General features: G+C 43.3%; 1 protein-coding gene across 5 annotated transcripts in view; it reads right to left on the bottom strand.

Annotated features, from left to right (window-relative positions):
* The window catches only part of FARS2 (phenylalanyl-tRNA synthetase 2, mitochondrial), a 361327-nt gene that overhangs the window by 284691 nt on the left and 54682 nt on the right, over positions 1-21954 (bottom strand). For all 5 annotated transcript variants that reach the window (XM_057699088.1, XM_057699087.1, XM_057699086.1 and 2 more), the window contains one exon: positions 5970-6607. In XM_057699088.1, the coding sequence (XP_057555071.1) occupies positions 5970-6584 (615 nt within the window). In that variant the 5' untranslated portion in view covers positions 6585-6607. The remainder of the gene's footprint in view (positions 1-5969; positions 6608-21954) is intronic.

The raw sequence follows: 21954 nt of genomic DNA, 5'->3' as shown, positions 1-21954 counted from the left end.
ACTTGTGCCAATACAAAACCATCTTAATAATTAGAGTCCTGATGGTTGGTTAAGGCATGTTGCCTTACACTGGTGCTCTTAAAATTTTTTTCCTGGCTGTTTGTAAACTTGCTCTTCCTATAAATTTGAAAACCAGTCCTTCAACATCTCCAAAATACACAGTAGACATTTTTATTAGATTTGCGATTAACTCACAGATTGATTTTGGGAAAGCTGCCATCTTCATGAATCTATGAACACGGTATATCGGTCCTCTGTCTCTTCTCCCTTTATGTCTTTTAATAGTATCTGATGATTTTATCTACAAGTATCTTGAACATCTTCTGCAACAATGATACTTAGATACCTCAAAGTTTTAGTTGATGTTATGAATGAAATCTTTATTCCATTATATTTTCTAATCGGTTATCACCTGTAGGTAAGAAATACATTTCTGTATATTGTCTTTGCACCCAACAGCTTTGCTGAACTGTCTTATTAGCGCTAATACTTGATCTGGATATTCTATTCAGTTTCTTAGGTAGCCCATCATGTCATCCACAAATGAAGCAGCTTTATCTCATGTTTTCCAACGCTTAGGCCTTCATTTCTCTTCCTGGTTTACTGCACAAGCTGGAACCTCCCACTCAGTGATGAACAGTGATTGCAACAGTGACTCCCACACTGTGCTGGCAAATCATCCTGAATTGTTGCTAATGTAATAGAACTGTTTATAATGATTCACCACTAATTATGATGTATGCTGTGCATGCTTGACAAATATCATTTATCATGTTAAGGAAGTTCCCTTCTGTTCCTAGCTTGCTAAAAGTTTTTACCATAAGTTATTAATGTCATCAAATGCTTTTTTAACGTCCTAAAACATTAAATGCCATCAAATTATTTTCCTACATCTATTGAGGTGGTCACATGCTTTTTCTCCTTGTATCAGTTAATATGGCCTAATGTGATACATGTACAGTAATAATGTTGTAAGACATAATACATCAACGAACAGAATTTGCAAACATTTATTTCATAATTCTGTATCTGTTCATTAAAAATGAGAATAATCTATGTTCATAAAGATGAAACCTCTAATATTATCTTTTCTATCTAATTTGTTATTAACAAGTCTAACATGAAATGAACTTGATAGGTCCCTCTTTTTTTCTATTTTTTGAGAAAGACTACAAGTCTTTCAGATCTTATAAAACCTCACAGTAAAATCATCTCAGAATGATGGAATAAACATAATCGGTTTTGGTTTTCTAGTGAATGTAGTCTACGCTCAGGCTCCAGTGTTTAATATTTCTTGCCTCCGTCATTTCTTAAATCTTAATTGTTGTTTTCTCCATGAAACCAGGGACCTTCTCATGACTGGTACACCTTCTTATGGCCCTGGATCCCAGTTCATGTTTGGCCAATTTTTTATTTTTTAATTTTTTAATTTTTTTTGATTGACAGACTGATCCCAATGTTTTCCTTCGTTTTTTTCTTTAAACTTTTATTAGGAAAATTTCAAACATATGCAAAAATAGAAAAGATAATGATTCATCATGTATCCAACACCTGGCTTCAATAACTGACAATTCATGACCAGTCCCCTTACATTCATCCCCAAACACCTATCCTCCCATTATTTTGAAGAAAATCCAGACATTAATCATTTTGCTCACAGGTACTTCCATATGTATCTCTGAAAGAGAATGACTGTATAAAAATATAATATCATTGTCATACCTTAAAAAGTAAAAATAAAGAACTCCTTAAATTCAAATATTCCGTTAGTGCTCAAATTTCCAATGGTCTCAAAACTTTTTTTCTGGAAAGACGTTTTCTCGTGATAGGATCTACACATTGTGATTGACTGAGATCTGTCTTTTTAACCTATAGGCATCATCTATTGTTTTTGCCTTTTGTTTTCCTTGCTTTTATTTGAAGGACCTGAATCATTTATCCCTCAGAGCAGTGCTTCTCAAACTGTCTACGGTCAAGAGACAGTTTCAGATTTCCAATCGGTCTCAAACTGGTACACGGCGCTACTGCACAAAACCACCACCCAGGCTGAGCACGTGCGGCTCACCAAGAGTATCTGGGGACACCTGGACCAGTCGGCACGCCGATCCACAGAAGTCCTCTGACAACAGGCTCAAATGTGACAGCCTGAACAGTTCTGAGCACTTACTCTGATTCTTGTACTTATTGCGCAGCTCTCGTCCTGAGCAGCAATGCTGCAGAGCTTCCCCAGGCTGCACTCTGCTTATCACATCTCCATCTGTAGTTTAATGTGTTGCTTGGTCCTCTGTATTTCCTATAAACCCGGTGGTCAGATCTAGCAACTCGAGCCGACTTAGGTCCACTTTTTTGGCAGGACTTTACGGGTGGCATTGTCTTCTTCCATCAGGAGACAGGCAAGTCTGGCTGCCCCTCCTTTTGTGACGTTAGTGGCCATCGGTGGACAATGTTACCACCAGGACTTAATGTCAAACCCTCTAGTCAATCTGGTTCCCACAGTCTGCCCTCTGGGAGACTCCTAAGGAAGCTCTCCTCTTCTCTTCTCGGCATCCCTGCTTCCCCCACTGCCTCAGTTTCTGACACAGCACAGGTCTGCCAGCTCTGCGCTGCGAGCCCACCCAGCAGTGAAGATCTTAGCGAGACCCTGACACCCAGGATAGTGGGGAGCTGTCTGTGGTTTGGGGTTCTGCTATTCCAGGTGCTGGGTCTGTTTTGTAAGGCTTGGAACTATAAAAGCTATACGACCCACTTCCCCTACACTTTTGAGAACAATATTGTTTGCTCTTAGCAGGGTTTTCATATTTTTAATAATATATTTAAAATGAAATATATGGCCAGTATCTCTTTAGCTACATCCCATCCATCCTGCTTTATTAACGTTAACTGTGATGGTACAGTTTAAGTGGCATGAACCAAGTTTCTGCATAATAAAGTGACTGTTTTCCCCCACACCCAAGCAGCTTGAAGTGAGTATTTTCATTGCTGGTTATGCTAAGTAACTTTTGATACATTCTAATATTTCTCTTTAACCCATGAATCTGAATCTATAGTTTTGAATTTTTAGATGGCTGAGGATATGGAAAGTTTTATTATCCTTTTCTTACTGCTTTTCTACATCAGCTACCTTGTAGTCAGGCATAGTTTCGTTAATGTTACTGATTCTTTGACATTTGTTTACAACTTCATCTGTCAACTAGTACATCGGCAACTTGTAAGTTATTCCATCTGACTATATACCTCCAACTCTTCGGTATAGAATTTATTATGTGTTTGTCTGTTTGTGTAAACACAAACAAATACACACACACAGAGTTACAAAATTTTAAAAATAAATATAAATCAAGACAATTGTATTTTTCAGATTTTTTATATCTTTACTCATTTTGTCTGCTTAATCTATTGGTTTTTGATTGAGGTCATTTAAAATCTTCTACTATGATTATGATTTTGTCAAACTTAACTTTTATTTCTTCAGTTTCGGTTTCCGTGTTACGGCTATGATGTTGGGCACATTAAAACTCCTAAATCATAAAGTATCTTGGTCGATGCCTTATCCCTCTTCATTCACAGTTAACTATTTTTTCCATCTATTCTATTTTATCTAATGCTAATAACTGCTTTACCAGCTTTCTTTTAGTAATTATTTGCTTGATATATCTGTTTCCTGCCCTTTACTTTCAATCGCTGGCGTAATTTTGTTTCAGGTTTCTCAAATTGAGAAATGTCCAATCTGATAATGTATACCTTTGAATTGGTAAATTTAACACATTTAAATTTGTGAATACTGATACATTTACCTTTTTTCGAAACACAAGGGTTTCATTCACAAGTAATAGTTAAATAAAACATACACTGTCATAGTTCATCCATTTCTATGCTTATTCTTGTTTCCTTTACTCAGACTTCTCTATACACTTTTCTCCTTGCTGAAATACACCATGTAGTGATTAAAATAATGATTACCAAGGTTATGAAATAACGGGAAAACTTTAAAGGATGACAGTATAATTTTTTAAATTACATATGTAGCATGATTAAAACTATTTAAAAAAAAACCCATTCATAGGGTAATAAACTGAAAGAAGGAAAAAAAAATTTGAGAGTTAAGATGAGGTCAGACTTAGTACCAGCACTTTAGCTGAGGCCAGGAATCCCCAAAACACCTCCGCTCTCTCCCCCACACTGTTCCTGGAACTAAAGCCCCAGCTGTGTCACAAGCAACAGAACACGCATAGAACAGGCCAAGTTCAGGGTCTACTCTGCCACCAGCTGGCTGGGCAAGTCACTAAACCTTCTGGGGCTTCGGCTTCCTCGTGGTTGAAGTGGAAATAACCTGTCTCACAGGTTTCTATTAAGAGGAGTAAATGAAACAGTGCTTGCGGAATTACCTTATCAAACTATATGGTTAGATAATTACATATACATGTGTGTAATCCTTGTAACTAGAAGGCAGAATACACAGTCACATCGTCTGAAGACCAGCTGTGCCTGCTCTGCACTGAACCGGACTGGACCCTGCACAAGTGTGAAACGAAATGAGGTTAATTCCCTACCCGCTCCCCATCTCCCACCTTCTAAGGGAGCCTGGATTTTTTCCTCCCTTAAAACACCAGCGTGCATCTCGCAGCCTCCTTGGCCCTTCCCACGGCTCACAGGCTTACCAACCAGTGGGCGCTGTCTTTTCTCATTGTTGTAATGAGATAAACTGGGCTGTGCACCTGCCGCTGCCGTGACCTGGACACCCTGGCACTGGCAGCGCACCTCCGCCGGCTCATTAACTGTAGGTGACATTCCATCGCTTGCTCGTATTTCCCAGACTTTGACCTGTCTTTGTCCATTCGCTTCTTGTTTCCTAATAAATCTGTGTCCTTACTAATAGTTATTACTCCTAACGTAGAAAACAGTCAGCTTTTCCAAGTTGCAAAAGTGCTCATCTAAGCAGCTCTAGGACCAAGCCTGGATGGCCTTTTGTGTACAGCTAATACTTACGTCTGTATTGTCACAGATTCCCAGGAAGACAGCACATCCTGAGGCAAACAGTCGTCTCCTACAACACGACTCATTTCACACAACAAGCGATGCTTACTTATGAGCCTGAGGACCCTAACTGCTCCTGCTCATACCCCACAGCCCACTTCCCTGGTGTTTCTCTGATAATCATCCCTCCTGTTTCAATGACCATGTTTGGAAGAAGTACTAAAAAGAGTAAAGGAAGATACTTCCTATGTCTCATTAATTCCATTTGTTTCTTACATAAAAATGGAGATAGTTTAAAAGTATGTGAATGAAAGACAAGTAATAGTGCACTTTTTTAAGAAACAGACTCAAGCTTTAAGGAGTTTTCATAAATTGCCCAAAAAAAAAAAAAAAAAGATGCACACAACACATTAGGACGTCGGCTGACAGAGGCAAGGAGCTGGTGCTTTTGAGAGAGGTCAGAAGATCAGATTTCCTGATCACAAAGCCTCTATGCATCCAGACATGTAGTTCAAGAACAGCAACAAGGAAGACGCCTCACAAAGAAAAACACGTAAAGCACCCACAAGTGTAAAGCAGGGGAGGGTAAGGGAAGAGCCTGGGGACAAGAAGACGGCGTAGGGTCTCAGCCACTAAATCGCCAGTCCCCGGGCTACCTGAGAAAGTCATTCGTGTCTAACGGCGTGAACACGTAATTAACCTCCGCTAACTGAGCCCTGGGGTAACCCGACCACGGGTCTCTGGGCTGCATCTCGAGTCATCCGGGACTGAGGGAAGTGTGAGCCACCGACTACTCCATCATAAGGAGGAACCCAGAGACAGGCACGTCGGACTGGAAGGCACAGGGCTGACAAGGGGAAACAGAGGCCCGCCGGTGCCCGCGAGCTCGGCCTGCACGAAGCACGCCGTCGAGGACGGACGGGATGCGTGCATGCCGCACACGGTCGGGGACCGCGGGTCGGCCGTCCTCCAGCCCCGGGAGGGGCCGCGCTCACCTGGTGCCGGGAGAAGAGCCGCACGGCCTCCAGCTGGTGGAACACGGGGTAGTGGTGCGCGTCGATCTGGTCGCGCCGGTACACGTCGCCCACCACCAGGAAGGCGTCGAGCCCCGCGCGCAGCAGGTCCCACTGGTGCGCCGACGTGTGCGCGCGCAGCATGTGGCCCGCGTTCAGGTAGTAGCTGTCGCCCTTCCTCCGGCTGGGGTGGTCGGCCGGGACGAGCAGGCTGTCGAAGTTCTGCCAGGGGGTGACCACCGGGGAGAGGCGGTCGTAGACGGAGAAGAGCGGCGTCCCCGAGCGGCCCGCGTAGCGCGCGTAGAAGTGCTGCTTCACCCGCTCCTTGAGCAGCCACAGCGGGTGGTGCGGCTGGTTGTGCAGGTTCCTGCCCACCCTGGACAGGACCTTGCGGTTCAGGTTGCTGTAGCCGTCCTGCGGGTAGGACTCGCCCAGCAGCTCCAGCGCGCTGCCGGGGGCTCCGCGGGCCCCGGGGGCTCCGGGGGCGGCGGGCCTCGAGCCCAAGGCCTGATGCGCAGGGCCCCGGCAGACCCCGCTGGCCTTCCTCGCCAGGTGCACGCGCACCTGGGCAGCTCTCCCGAGAGCCCAGCAAACCATCGCAGCGACTCCTTTCACGGGTTCTGGAAAGAGCACATACAAGCACGGGTCACGTTTCACTCCGTGGAAAGTAAGCGGGGGCCCCCCGTCTCCCACCAGCTCCCCACCATCCAGCTGATGCCTGCCCGCCCCACGCCCTCCCCCACGCACACAGACGAGCCTGTCAAGGAAATCTGCCGGCAGAGGCTGGATCCTCTCTGCTCTGCATCCAGAGGGCCATGAACGCCGTGTTTAGATCCCTAAGCTCTAGCTGTCCTTCCCTTGACGTTTAGATCCATGAGTCTGAGGAAAATTTCCTTTATCACGTCACATCACGTCCTGGACGCCCCACTTAAATAAAACTATCAATGTGACCACTTCCTTCTATTTTGCATACATGGGGGGTCTCATTCCCTAAAGGAGGCACATGATTGTAGCCACGCCACTGAAGGATGGAGAGAGAAGGTGTGAACCGCCATCCTGCCGTTGCATTCTCATAACCACCAGGTCCTGCTCACTTCTGACAACACGTGACTTCTGGATTAGTTCACGCTATTACAGGATGACACAAACAGCACTTTTTTTTGGATGTTTCAAATAAAATACGCCAATTTAGGTAATGGTTATTTTTGTGCAATTTTTTAAAAATAAAAGTGAAAACAAGGAAATATCACACAGTGATAGACTATACCAGTGGACAGCTGAAATTATTTTCATAGATGCGAGTCTTTTCTATCCTCACATCTGGTCATGTTGTTTAAACAATACCATCACAGGATCCCATCAATTACACGTCTGTTTGGTAAAAGAGCAGTTTTCTACGGCGCACCCCCAGGAAACCAGGATCAGGGCTAAACGCATTCGGGAAGGGACACAGAGCAGCCGGGACACAGGGTACTGACCAGAATTTAATAAGAAGAAACCAGATTTCACAGCTGGAAGTCACGGCAGCAGTCACCTAGCATAGGCGGTTCACATCAAAAATGAGGTGACAAAGACCTGGGTATAGCAGCCCAAACTCTACAGTAGTGGGAGTGTTAAGGTAGTGGACACTTCCCCACTGGCCCACGAGCAAGTTTAAATTGACTTAGGGATCTCAGGCATGACAGTCTTTAGATGTCACATCCCTATGTTCATAAAAAATTTACCATGAACTTAAATCTGCCAAATGTGTCTTCTACAACTTGGCATTTTTATCCACTGGGCTATTGTAAAGCAAATAACTAGGTGGTTATTTGACTCCCAGGACCCTACTATCACACCAAGAAAATACAGAACGTCATGGTGCTGAACTTCGTTAGGAGAGAATGGCATTGCGCCAAGCGCCCATCCAAAGCACACCTGGTATGGACCCAGGCAGCACAGCCCACCCGGCTTTTGGAACTGAGACCACGCGGCTCTGAGTTACATGGCTGTGCACGTAGGATGCCTGGGCGTAGCCCCTTTGTCTGAGACAGCTGGCAGGTGAGACGCTTTCAGAGATAGCCAGGAACTCTCTGGATTTATTCACTTCTGGCACTATTTCGTCAGAGCTGTTGCAAAAAGGGTTTTTGGCTGAGATTCCAGAGAAATCTGTCTTCCCCTGCATGGTGCTCAGTGGGCTGTCACCGCAGTGGATATAAATTTTAAACATGCCCATGTGGCCTCGTGTGTCTGGGCACTAAGTCACGCTGATAGGTTGTCAGCCACCCAGCTCAGCACCCTTGACAAAAAAGCATCTCTCCCTTCCAAAGGCGTGTGCTGCCACCAAGCTCAGGATTCTTCTGGGGAAGGTGCTCGTGAGGCTCATGTTCATGGGCTGCCAACCCCCTTTCCACTCAGTCCCAGCTCCACCCCACCCCCACCCCAGGCTGCCTTCCCACCGAGGTACCCCACCCGCAGGTCGAGGTACCCCACCCGCAGGTCCCATCTTGGTTCTCCTGACCCCACCCTAGCTTGCTAAGGAAAGTTTACTTTTCTTGTCCTTGCTTTCAGACTTTTTATCTGTCTGCTCAGCCCCTATCTGTCATTTCTCCCCACGCAAAACAATTTGTTTTTTTCTATTATCATCTCTTACAGAGAGAATAATGATATGCTAGATTTCCCACTGCCTTCTGAGAAGTAAACGCCCGCTCTTCTTCCTTCTGTCGCATTTCTTTGTGGGAAAGTCCCAGGTCCTGCCTCTGTGGGCAGGGCTCTTCCATTTCATCCTTGCAACAGCTCTGTGAGGCCAGAATTACTCTTATTATTTTACAAAGAATCTAGGCCTCAAACAGATCTTGTAACTTGCAAAAACTCATACATCTCCCCATGGACAAAGTTCAGAACTCTGAGAAACTCAATTATTTCTCAGTCAAAACAAACCCAAGACCGTTACATTCAAATTACATCTCTGTAATTACCCATCTTAACTTCTACCTTATCTGAGCAACTTAGATTGTACCTCAATGCATTTTAAATACATGCATGAATAAATCAAAGAAAACACATGTGCTTAGATGGGTGGAAATGAAATACCATTCAACTCGGGACCTGCGAGCCAATTCTGCCCACGTCCTGTTTTTGTAAATAACATTAGGAGAAACCCAGTGATGCCCATTTGTTTACACATTGTCTGTGGAGCCTTTTCCACTACAAAGGCAGAGCTAAACAGTTGACTGCACAGCCCACAAGGCCTAGAATACTTATTATCTTGTCCTTCACAGAAAAAGGCTGCCGAGCTCTGTTTTAGCTTACCTCATTGAAAAGTTCTTCCACACTACCCACAATATCTTCTAGTCACAAATACATGTAGATTATAGAGCCACTGAAAGTAACAAACGTACAAATGTGAATGTTAAACGTGTTAACTTTGGCAAAGAAGAGACAGATCGACCATGAGAAGAGTGAGTACAGCATCACGGGCAGAGGCCGCACCGAGCAGACATCCACAGGTGTCACCCTAGGCCGGCCACCTAAGCAACATGTGTATCTTCCCTGGACACAGCATTTGACTTCTCTTGGCCTTCAAGCTTCTCATATATAGATACAGAAAATAATACCTACCTCATAGTAAAAGATCTTGTTCATAATGTACTTAACTCATTGCCCAGTATGTGAGACAAAAGACAAGTTGAATTAAAGGTTAAAAATGGCCCATAGACTTCTAGAGACCAGGTAACAGAGAAAGCAGTACAGTCATCCACTGAGACAGAGAACACGGGATGAACTTTTCCTGAATGATTTCCACATGTGTGTCTGCAGCTGGGGAGGGAAACAACTTTGGACGTGCTGAAGTTAAGTACGGGTGACAGAGCCAACTTATAATTTCTAGGACTCAGTCTGAGGTTTGGAAATAAGGTAAGAGATCAGTACTAGCAATAGAGACCTTGGGATCTGTTTGTATGGAGGGAGGAGTTATCATAGGGATGTATAAAAACCCATGGGAAAGCAAGAATACAAACATAAATGGACAAAACACAGCGCTCTTGGCAATTATCCTCTTTAAGAGAAAGAGGAAGAGAACAAAGGGGCCTCACAGACACCTGGGATAGGGAGTTTCTAGAAGGAAACCAAGGTCATTTCTGAACCAAATGCCACTGTCTGTACAATTCTTAACACGCTGTATCATTACCAATTGTCTGTCTTTCCTGTTAGACTATGTGGTTCTCAAGAGTAGAATATACACACACCGTCTCTTACATAAAGGTCTGTATACCCAGAGTCTAGCACTATACCTGACACCAGGTGGAAGAGTAAGGAAGAAGGGAAACAGAAAAAACAGAAAAGGATGGAAAGAAAATTGGTTAACAGGATCAAATGTAGCAAAGAGCTTAGGCAGGGGGCAAAGTAAAGAATTATTTCATCATCAACAGGGCAATTTCAATGGCTGGGTGAGGAATGAAGTCAGATCATAATGGGTTTACATGAATGGAACATATAAAAATGGAGGTTACCAATAAGAAAACAGATTAAAAATATTTAAAAACTTCTGAGACCAAAAGAAGGGAAGTTGAGGGAATTTTCAATAGATGGCCCCGATCTCCCAAGGAAAGCTTCAGATTCATAAAGAAAAATATTCACCAAGTAAATGTGATTTTGTTTGTTGTTAGAATGAATGAATTCTGTAGCGGTTTAAACAGTCTTTCCTTGCAATCTCCCTCACACTTGTGTGTAAAGGAGAAACGAAGTAGTGCACGAAATCTACTAGACTGGTAATTTCTCTAAAGCACAGTTAGCTTACTGGAAAGGGCCGTGGTACCCAAACATGACCCACATGTGGTCACAGCCACACAGAAGAGATCAGGTGCATCCCACTAACCTGCAGAGGCAGGGCTGAAACAGCATCTACCCAGAAAAGTGAAGCTGGGCCCAGTCCACACAGGGCTTACACATTGTTCTCTACTAAGTGACGGCGGGGAGATGGCCAACCTCCAGTAACTTCTGCACATAAAGAGAGAGGAAAGAGGATGTTTTTGTTCCTGCTGAGTAGATGAATGCCAAGAAAGTATCTACAAAGAGGCCATTCCCTATGTTACTGGTGGAAGCGTCCCTGGTACGGCCTTTCCAGGCAGCCATTCAGCACTAGTAAGAGACTCCAAGCTGTTTATACCCTTTGGCACAGTAACTACCCTTCGAGGAATTATCACAAGAAATAATGCAAATGAAGACAGAAGTGAAACACAAAGAAGTTTCATGACAGTATGATTTATAATACAAAAAAATTACAAACAACATAAACTTTCCCCAGAGAGGGGGAAAGTAAGTAAATTATAGCAGAACCGTACAGGGAAACGTTGTGCAGTCATAATGTATAATGGGTGCAAACAGTTTTAATGACATAACTACATGCTTATAAAGTGATAAATAGGATATAAAAATGTACGATGTGATCTCAACTATGTAAATATATAACTACCTATAATTACACACATACTATATTTAGAAACCATGGAAGAATTATGCAAGATTCAATAGCTATTATCCCTGGTCCTTGTTGTCTATTTTCTATTTTTATAGTTCTCGTTTTTCTAAATGGACAGCTATTACATTTTTTATTAAACTTATTTTGAAATAGTTGAATTATTAGAAGAAAAAGTTATTTAAAAATATGGTGAGTTGAGCTGTAGCCATTAATAGGCTGCATTAAACCCACTTATAATTGTATCAAGAATAATGCCAATATAAATGTAACACTGCTATAGTTTAATTAATTGTATCCAGTGACCAGCAAAGAGAGTACTTTTAACAACACAGGTGTCCACTTGGGGAAAAAATGCACACCGTGAGAGCTGAGTTTCAGTTTTATCTGAGGACTTACTAAGGACTGTGGTCCAGGAGACATTCTCTCAAGTAGCTCTGAGAAACTGCCTCTAAGAGGCAGAGGCAGAAGCCAGTATACATGCGACTTTGGTGAAAGGGTACATGCACTCAAGCATACATCTCGCTAGAAGGTTCTGCAAGTCACAAAGAACATGATTTCAGTTAACAACTTTAAGTGCTTGTCTAAGTATGGGAAGATGCAGGAATACAGCTTATAAAAAATTTCTCCTGAAATATTTCTAATTATCTAAGGGCCAACGGGTCCAAAATATTGCCTGTTCTCCCGGCACCCAGAGTGCCTCATGCGGATCTTTGCCCTGAATTCCTTCCAGGGTGTCGTGGAGGTCAGCAACCGCAGTGGCTGATGACGCGATCCTTGTAGGATGGGATGGTGGGCAATAGTCTTTGTTTTCCACAGATGAAATGTTTGGCATATAAAAAACTTCTTTGCCTTTCCAAATTTCCTTCCCTAGCTATAAATTAACTGTCAGAAGCACAATGCCAATCTCTCAGTGCTTTCTCCCCCCAGGATATTCAGATTGCCTAGGAAATTGATAATACTGGCTCTTATACCAAATAAATGTTTCTCAATGACACCCACTGATAAGTCTTTAACACATGTTAAAGCTAAAATGTTATACTGTCTTTTAGTGAGAAAAAAATAAATCTTATTTCTAAGGAAACTAGTCACTAAAACTTAGTCCAAACTAAGCTAATACCTATGCTACACGCATAGCTCGTTGTATGGGGTGGCCAGAGGGTCTCAGAAAAGTACAGCAGCATGGCTATCACCCTGGAGGTCATTAGCCCCAGCCTGGGCATCTGAGGACGGGCCTGGAACAACGTTCCCAAGTGACGGGCCCACTCTGGCACACGGCCTTTAGAAAGTGTCCTCTCCTGACACTTTAACATGGGTTTCTACCCTCATTAACATAAACTCAGGTGTAGTAGAAAAATGCTTGTTCTATGAGTAACAACAGACACCCATCTTCAGGAACCGAGAACAAAACTGAATATTATAACAAAAGGACGCCCCTATGGGAAGGGTTTTAAGAGCTACGTGCTAGGAACCATGGAAGAAGACCACATGTGTATTTCTTACAACAAGTCCCGTTATCACACCTGCAGTCGTGATGCCACCCCCATCCTCATCACTACTCTCCTCACGCTTGTGTGAATTTAATACCATTCCAGCAACGTCCCCAGCATTCAAGGAATGCACAAGAGGTGCTACATTGTTAAATTCAGCATTTATTCAACTTATTCACTTCGCAGGCTGATCAGCTTCCGGTAGAAGAAGAGAAAGGTGGACAATCTCTTCATTAGTGACATGAAATCCTTCAGTGTCTTCTCGTGGGTTCACAGTCAAACCTCACTGTGGTCCCAAGTCAATGCCAGGCATTTTTTAGTGTTGATTTATCAGCCTCATTTCCAGCATTAGCAGCTGCAGGAATAGCATTTTCAAGGCTGAGTTCTTTCAGATCTCAGAATTTGAGTAATCTGTTAACTACAGCACACAGTCTTACTCTACTGTGTAATGACTATACTTGTTCTTTGGGGACATAAAATTCCTTGGTCACCAGGCTCCATTACAGACGTCACGCTGCTCAGTAGGCAAATGTCAAAAATACTACTTTTCACAAGAAGTTGAAAAGTAAGGCTGTAAGCAACTTTTGGCAGGAAAGAGCTCTCTGCGGGGGGGGGGGGGGGGGGGCCTTTTGTCTTGTTGCTAAGCTTAAACCAGGTGCCCCCATGCTCTACTCATCTCCAGCCCTAGCACACCTTTCAAATCTTTGGACCACACAATACCTTGCCTACCCTGTTGGTTCTTTCCATAGATCAGAAAAATAGAAATGAAGATTAATTAATTCACAGATGATCAGATCTCTTCCTTAGCTTCCCCTTCAGTAATCTCGCAAACAAAACCAAGTGAACGGGGCTTCCTAGGTGGCGCAGTGGTTGAGAATCCACCTGCCAATGCAGAGGACATGGGATCCCTGCTCCAGGAAGATCCCACATGTCGTGGAGCAACTAAGCCCGTGCGCCACAACTATTGAGCCTGCACTTTAGAGCCCGTGAGCCACAACTATTTGAGCCCACGTGCTGCAACTACTGAAGCCCACGCACCTAGAGCCTGTGCTCCACAACAAGAGAAGCCACGGCAGTGAGGAGCCCATGCACCACAAGGAAAAGTAGCCCCCACTCACCGCAACTAAGAAGAAAGCCCGCGCACAGTAAAAAAGACCCAACACAGCCAATAAAACAAGTTAATTAATTCATTAAAAACAAAAAATAAAACCAAGTGAACAAGACAGCATCTAAAGAAAAATCACAAGAAGTCAATAAGCCTGCACACAGTGGGGGACTGCGATGACTCTGACCCCCCCCATCTCTATGATTAACTGAGATTACTTCCCTTTTTCCCTTTAAAAACTTTCATGGCCAAGCAGAATGTTTATTCGGAGATGACTCTGGGGAGATACAACCACCTTTCCCGCCTCCTCTTGGCCTCCTTCCCAGGACACACACCATGTTTCAATTCTCAGGCATCTACCTGTGAGGGAGTGATCTTAGGATTTTGGGTCCTTCCATAAATAGCATTTTCCTTAATTCTACTATATCAATATTGGCATGTTAACATGCTGTTTTGGAATTTTAATGACACAGCAAAACAGTAATTGGGCTCAAAGTGTTTTCACCTCTCCTATCTCATAGGTGACATTAATCAGAAGGGGAATGTAATTTAACGTGGTGGAGAAATAAAATAAATCATGCTATGTTCGTAGAAGCCAGCTCTGAATTCAGGAAAATCTATATCAAAACATTTATACATTTCAGAGAAACAAAGACGATTAGGCTACAGAATGTTTATATAACCTGAACCAAAGGAGTGAAAGAAGCCAAGAAGGCAGTTGAAACTTGGTCATATAGGGCAAAGGTCTTACCAGCGCAGGCCTGGTGCTGGTGGCCCAGCCACAGTTCTGTCCTCGGGGGAGCTGCACCCTGAGGGAAAAGGCCACCTGCTGATGAAGCTCATCCTCAGAGGCCAGGCCGCACGTTATCCGGATAGCTCTAGGGGCTTATTCTGGGAGGGGTTTTGTGCGATACACAATGAATAAGACCACGAACATCCAGCCTGGATGTGCAGAAGATCAGGAGATGTTGTTTCTACACATTTTGGAATGAACTGGGCACCAGGAAAACGTATCTCCTTCTGGCTTGGTTGAAGCCAACATAAACAACCTAGATGTTTAAAATAGAAATAGTCACACTTTTCATGCCAAATGAACCCAGTGGTGACTATCCGTGGACATACACATCTCTCCCACTAGAAAATAGCCAACATAGGGTCAAATGGACACTACGTTTTGAAATCATTAACTCGCAGTAACATGAAATGCCTATGGGAACGTTTTCACACACAGTTGTACTAAGAGCGCCCCATACTCTCCTCGAGTTCCGTCCACGTAGACACAATTATCATTTTTCCCAGCATCTGGTGTGCCGAATCCCTAGCTATTCCTGAGGACACAACCTTGCTTTTCTACTTCAGGTACTTTAACACTGAAGACAATGACGTATGTAAACTCCTTCTTCTAAAGATTTACCACCACGAGGTGCTTTTCTGGTGGATTCTGGAGCATGTAAGTGACAAAAGGGAAGCCCACAAGACCAAAAGCCGTAGCTCCAGCACGCAGGAGGGTCTCCAGCTCAGACACACCAGCAGCCCTTTACCATCCACAAAGGCTCTTACCTCTCACAAATAAATGAACGCAATTCTTCCTTCAAATGACTATGTATCCACCACTGGCTTCAGCAACCTATTTAAGGTGTGGCTTAAAGCCACCAGCAAGAAATTGGCACTGGACTTGGCTGCCTGGGGCATACGACTTCCACGGCTTGGCAGAGGCCCAGCTGCTGCATAAACGAGCACGCCACTTGTCAAAACAATTACACAAGAACTCGGCAGCTCTGCTCAGAGGGCAGGCCCGATGAGAGGCAGTGCCAGGGCCAGCAGATCAGAGAGCCCGAGAAACCCCTTGACACCGCAGCCTTCTTTTGCAACAGGCACCTTTTGTGTAGATAATGTCTTTTATTAAAATTAAGTCTAAGGGGGAAAAGAAGCAGCAAGGAAAGCAATTCTAAACACAACTGTTACTTGAATACACAAGGCCATGTTCCCATTCAGAAGAGATGTCTTTTCATCAACATAATTCAATGGAGAAATGACTAGCAGTACCATTCTTTGCTCATAAATGCCGTGTGTTCAAGAATGAGAAAGTGGAAAGTGTTCTGTCATGCTGGAAACTTCTTAATTATTCAAGAATACAAGAGTACTCAAGAGAAAAGTAGCTTGTGATGGACACAGAAACAAATGGAAAAACACAACTTTTTACAGGTTTTTTAAAAACACAAATCACTGTACTCAGTTCCAAGAGAAATCAGTTTTGCTGTCGTAAGTCAAAAGGTTAAAATCTGTAATTAAGCAAATGCATGAGGGAATGGCTGCAGACTAAAGACCCTGCAAAATTAATGTGAAGCCTGGTTAATAAGCATCTACAGATGTCACCATATTTGGAATTCTAGTTAGACTCCCAGCCACTCTTTCACGAATTTTCACTTTAAGAAAAATATCATCAGTTAAAATTAAGCTCATGTTACTAATATCTGTTAGTATGAATGAACACTTTCCGAAATATGCAGGGAAAAAACTCCTCTCAGTGTACATAGAAAATAAAACACACACACACACACGATGAAATAAATATACCAAACTTATCCTTTTCTTTCCTAAATAAATTTATTTATTTATTTATTCATTGGCTGCGTTGGGTCTTGGTTGCTGCACACGGGCTTTCTCTAGTTGCAGAGAGAGGGGCTACTCTTCGTTGTGGTGCGCAGGCTTCTCAGCGCAGTGGCTTCTCTTGTTGCGGAGCACAGGCCCCAGGCTCACAGGCTCCAGTAGTTGAGAGCATGGGCTCATCATTAGTTGCGGCTCACAGGCTCTAGAGCGCAGGCTCAGCAGTTGTGGCACATGGGCTTAGTTGCTCCGCGGCATGTGGGATCTTCCCAGACCAGGGCTTGAACCCGTGTCCCCTGCATTGGCAGGCGGATTCTTAACCACTGCACCACCAGGAAAGTCCCCCAAACTCATCCTTAATGATCTTTAGCATCTCATCAAAGACAAGTGAAACATCAAAACTGCTAGTTAATCTCAACTTAGGTCAGCCTACCAGTCATCATTTATTTTTGTCTTTAATGAAAGGTATTTATGGTAGTGCCACATATTACACACTTGGAGAATGACAGCATAGTCAATTATCCACTAAATTCAGCATTTACAACAACGTGTAATAACCCGACTAATGTACATGTACAGAACAGTCTTAAGATAAAAACTGCTCAGCTGATGAAAAGTGTTCACCTAGAAATAACTAGCAAGCCGAACGGCGATGGCAAGTGAAATTAAAACTTGTTTGAAATCAACTCACTAAACTGCATATTAAAAACCATTTTAGATAATTAGAAATATTAGTGTTACATAGAAGACACAGCCTCCAGGTTAAAAACTCTTCTCTCCTAAATATTCTAAATAAACTGATTTTATCTAAGATCCTCCAAATAAAGTCGCTGCATATAAAATCCTGTAGTCTTGGCTACCGTGGAGGAAAAAGTCACTTGAGCACACAGAGGCTTCGCCAGCCCTTAGCGCCATAATTATTTGTTGTTTTTGTATGTATTTATTTTTTCATATTTTACTGACGTGTAGTTGACAGCTCCATAATTAAGAAACACTAACAGCCTGAAACATTTCTCTACCTACAAATGCAGACGTAACATCACCTCCTCTCTGAAGCCTTTTCTTTATTCTTATTTCTTTCATCTAATCCTCCTGACAACACAGACAGAAACTAATCTGCCCAGTGTTGTGCCTGCTGACGGATGGCGGCGTCGGGGTTCGAGCCCAGGCCGCCCTGCCACTTGCACTGCTTCTCCGACCCGGGTAAATACCAGCCAACTTAGCTTTCTTCAACAGATACAGTCCTGAGAAATTCCTTGTGAGATTTCTTTTCAAACCGAAACACATCTTCCTGCTGACACGATGCGTAATTCCAGAGATACTTTATCTCTAGGAAACCAAGTCTTACCCTTTATACTCTGCTCAGACAGAACTGACCCAGCTCTTCTTTCTTCCCGACAAGCACATAAAACACGACCGCACCCACCAAGCAGGATGCTGCCCCATCTGTTAGGTCTGAAGCAACTGGAGGATGGAGACAATGTTACTGTCCTTAAAAAGAATGTGTTCCCAAGTCAAAGGAGTAAGCCCCACTGGGAATGTCCATGCTGCATATTTCCATACCACTGTTTCACTGAGAAAAGACACTTTTCCTTAACTCACACTGACATTTCGACTGCCCCGTCCTCTCCCCACAGCAGACCTAAGGATAAAAACCAAAGCTGAGGTTCACTAGGCAAGTTGTTCACAAGGATGGAAAGCAAACAACACTCCTTAATTCTTAACTCAGAGAAGGCTGCGTGCACCTGCTAAATCCTACTCCAAACACAGTGGCGAGATGGCGGAAGAGCGAGATTCCGCCCCAACCGGGCCTGATGATGCTGTGCGCCCTGCTCAAATCACCTGCAAAAAACATAGTTCCGCATTTTTCTATAAATGTGTAAGTTTTAAGGATTAGCTGGTTCATGAAAGCGTTTAATTCAAATTGCAAAATATCTGGGTCATGAAAACAATTAAAATAAAACTAGGTCACTTCTCATTATTCGCAGTCCTGATTCAGAACGTCTCTGAGGACACTGAACTGTGGACACTGAGCCACTGCTCCTCAGGGAAATACAGGGTTAGTGTCCTGAGCCTCTGCTCACATTTTTGTCAGCTAATCCATACATAACCTTGGTTTATGTGTCTTTCTGTTTAAAGACATCTTATGTAATATACACGGCTGATTCATTAACACTGAACCCACAGCCAACAGCACCGTGGCTCAAACCTGAAGGAAGCTCATCTCACACACACACTTCCCCCCTGAGGCACATCACAGCCTTCTTGCTCGCAGGGACACTAGACTGCATTTCAGCACTATACCTGGGGGTCATTTAAACAGCAAAATCACCCACAAAAAGCACAAAAATTCAAAGCACATGGCACTAAGTAGATGGCGAAAAAGATGAAAGGAGAAGACAGACCATCTCCTTGTCCAGCTTCAGCTGGGAACACGCGAGTAGGAGGTTCAGATCTGTGACGCTCTGCACATGTCCTCAAATGACCATGAAAGGCCCCCAGCAGTACTGATTTTGAGTTTATAAATAAATTTTAGCAACTAGGCAAATTCACAAACACAAAATCAGTAAATAATAAAGATCACATGTATGTCAAGAAATTACTGACAGTAGATGCCTCCAAGGAAGAGAACTGGGTGGCTGGGAGACAGTGGTAGGAGAGAAACTTTTTTTTATTATACAGCATTACATACCTTTTGAATTTTGTTGTGTGTGTGACAGAATTTTATGACCTATGCACAGAGGAAAGAGCATTGAGTATATTAGTAACCTAAAAAAAAGTAAAACTAAGCTTTGAGTTCCAACAGCAAAAAGACAACCAAATACAATTAAGAATAAGAAAGAATGAAAGTATGAACAAATGCATTCAAAAATGGAAAAATTACAAATATTTGGAGTTTTTCTGCACTGAAGAAACTGAGAGCAAACACTCATAGGAGGGACCAGCACAGACAATGTTATGCATTTGAAGGTGAAAAAATCCCATGACCTTAGGTTTTCACCAAAAGCAGGGGGCTACCAGGAGAATGATACAACATGAAGATACTTTGTATAATAATTACGTAGTAAGCAATGAGCTTCACACCTAAGTTAATTTTCACAGTTTTGTTTGCACTTACGGTTTTACACAACACTTAAGATGATTTTATGTAGGACAGTGGTTCTCAAAGTGTGGTCCCAGGACCAGCTACATCAACATCAACATCGACAGAGAAGCTGTTATAAACAGACTCTCTGGCCCCGCCCCACCCCAGGAAATAGGGACTTGGGGCAGGGCCAGTAGGCTTCAGGGGGATTCTGAGGCCAGGAAAAGCTGGAGAACCACTGGTACAGAAATACTGTGAAATGTTACTGTAGTATTTAACAGAAGCTATAAAAAAATTTAAACTTCTCTCAGTGACAATGGTCATCTTTTGGAGAGACTATTGCTATTCTGTGCCATCATAGAGATATTTGTTGTTTTTAAATTATTTTGCCTCTTCCTTGGATTTCCTTTAGCCAGCAGACCCTCCAGCACTGTAAGAGTAGGACTCAAAGCTCTCTAGCCTCTGTGAGCTTGAAGCTTCCACTCTGTTGTAAGCTACTCAGCTGCTTAGAACTGAATACCAAGTATGAATAACACTGGTGCAGACCTAGGGAATAAAGTGCCTGGTTTCAATGCAGAAGGATGGAAAAGGCCATTTCTTATTCCCAGACCTGGCTGTACCCCAGAAGGAGGGCATGGGTAGAAAATTACTCTCTGGCTACCATGGAGATGTTAACTTACTGAGATGTGGAAAACATCCTACCACTCAGACTAGAATATATGTCTGTTACTCTTGTTACAAGAATTCACTTAAAAGAAATACAGAGCTGCAAAGAGGAGGCGCTCGAGCCTGGCTCCCTGCTCCCTGGCCTCCACATCCCCTACAGAGGCTCCAACAGTGGAAAGGATGGCACCCTCTGTGGCCAGTTAGGAAAGCATTTACATATTTCGAAAAAACTTTAAAATTTGAAGTCAGAGGGAGCTTGAGAGAAGCTAGCCCAACCACGGGCATTTGACAGATGGGACAATGAGGCCCAGAGACGCCCCCTCCACAGGGGCCAGGCCCCCTCCTCCTCCACGGGTCAGCCAGTGCTCCTCAAGATCCCACCTGCGTCTTCCTTCACACTAAGAACGCATCAGCGTGGTGGCCAGCAAGTGCCTGAGCAAAGTGGGCATTACATACTTTATTATTTTTTTTTTAGATTTTAAAGATCAACGTTAATCTGCTGAAAGAGGGGCTTCCTCCCAGAAATCAAAGTTACCTTCAAAGAACATCCTGGCAGTTGATGACCTATCTTATAAATGGAAAAAACCAAAAGCTATTTTCAAATTTTTATTGCCAGAGATTTAGTCTGTTAGACATGGTGTCCTTGGCTTTTTATAGAGATTGTGAAAGCATACTGCCTCTAAATGACTGAATAGGGCAGAACAAAAACGGTGAGAATTCCCACTTGGAAACAGCCTAAGGACCCAACTCTAAAGGGCTTGTAAAATAAAATACTTTACAGTTAAATTAACTTAAAAAGGAGGGGGCAGTGCTAGTGTTATGGGACTGAGCCCTTAACCTGTGGGATCTGGCATTATCTCCGGGTACCCAGTGGCAGAATTGAGTTAAACTGTAGGACACGCAACTGGTGTCTGAGAACTGCTTACTGGTATGGAGAAAACCACACATTTGGGGACCAGAAGTGTCAGAAGTGTTCTCTGAGAAGGTAAAGGAGACATACAGGATAAAGAAACATGCAGACAGGATGAACTGGGTTTTCCCCTACATCAGAAGGAAGGAAAAAACTGAGAGTCTTTGCTTTGCACCACGGTGCGGATGTGCAACAGGCTGCTAGACCATGGACGCACCCTTCAGAGGACGGACATTAGTGCACAGATTCTTACGTGAGGATGTATTTCCACTGCTCCAGGGTAAATAGCCCAAGAATGCAACAGCTAGGTCACATGGTACCTACACACTTAGCGTCATAAGGAACTGCCAGTCGGTTCCCCAGAGTTGCTGTATGAGGGATCTAGTTTCTCCATACCCTCACCAGCACTTGGGGTTGTCACCATTTTTCATTTTAGCCATTTTGATAGGTATGTAGTGATACCTCATTGTGGTTTATATTTTCATTTCCCCAATGGGTAATGACGGTGAACATCTTTTCGTGCGCTTACTTACCATGTGTAGATCTTCTTAGTGAAATGTCCATTCATGGTATTTTCCCTTTTCTAATTGCACTGGTTTTTTTTTGTTTCTTTGTCTCACTGTTGAATTTAGAAAATGCTGTATATTTT

The sequence above is a fragment of the Hippopotamus amphibius genome, chromosome 11, assembly GCF_030028045.1.
Source record: "Hippopotamus amphibius kiboko isolate mHipAmp2 chromosome 11, mHipAmp2.hap2, whole genome shotgun sequence".
Classification (NCBI taxonomy): Eukaryota; Metazoa; Chordata; class Mammalia; order Artiodactyla; family Hippopotamidae; genus Hippopotamus; species Hippopotamus amphibius.
The sequence above is the reverse complement of the archived record's forward strand: the minus strand, read 5'-3'. Positions and strand labels throughout refer to the sequence as shown.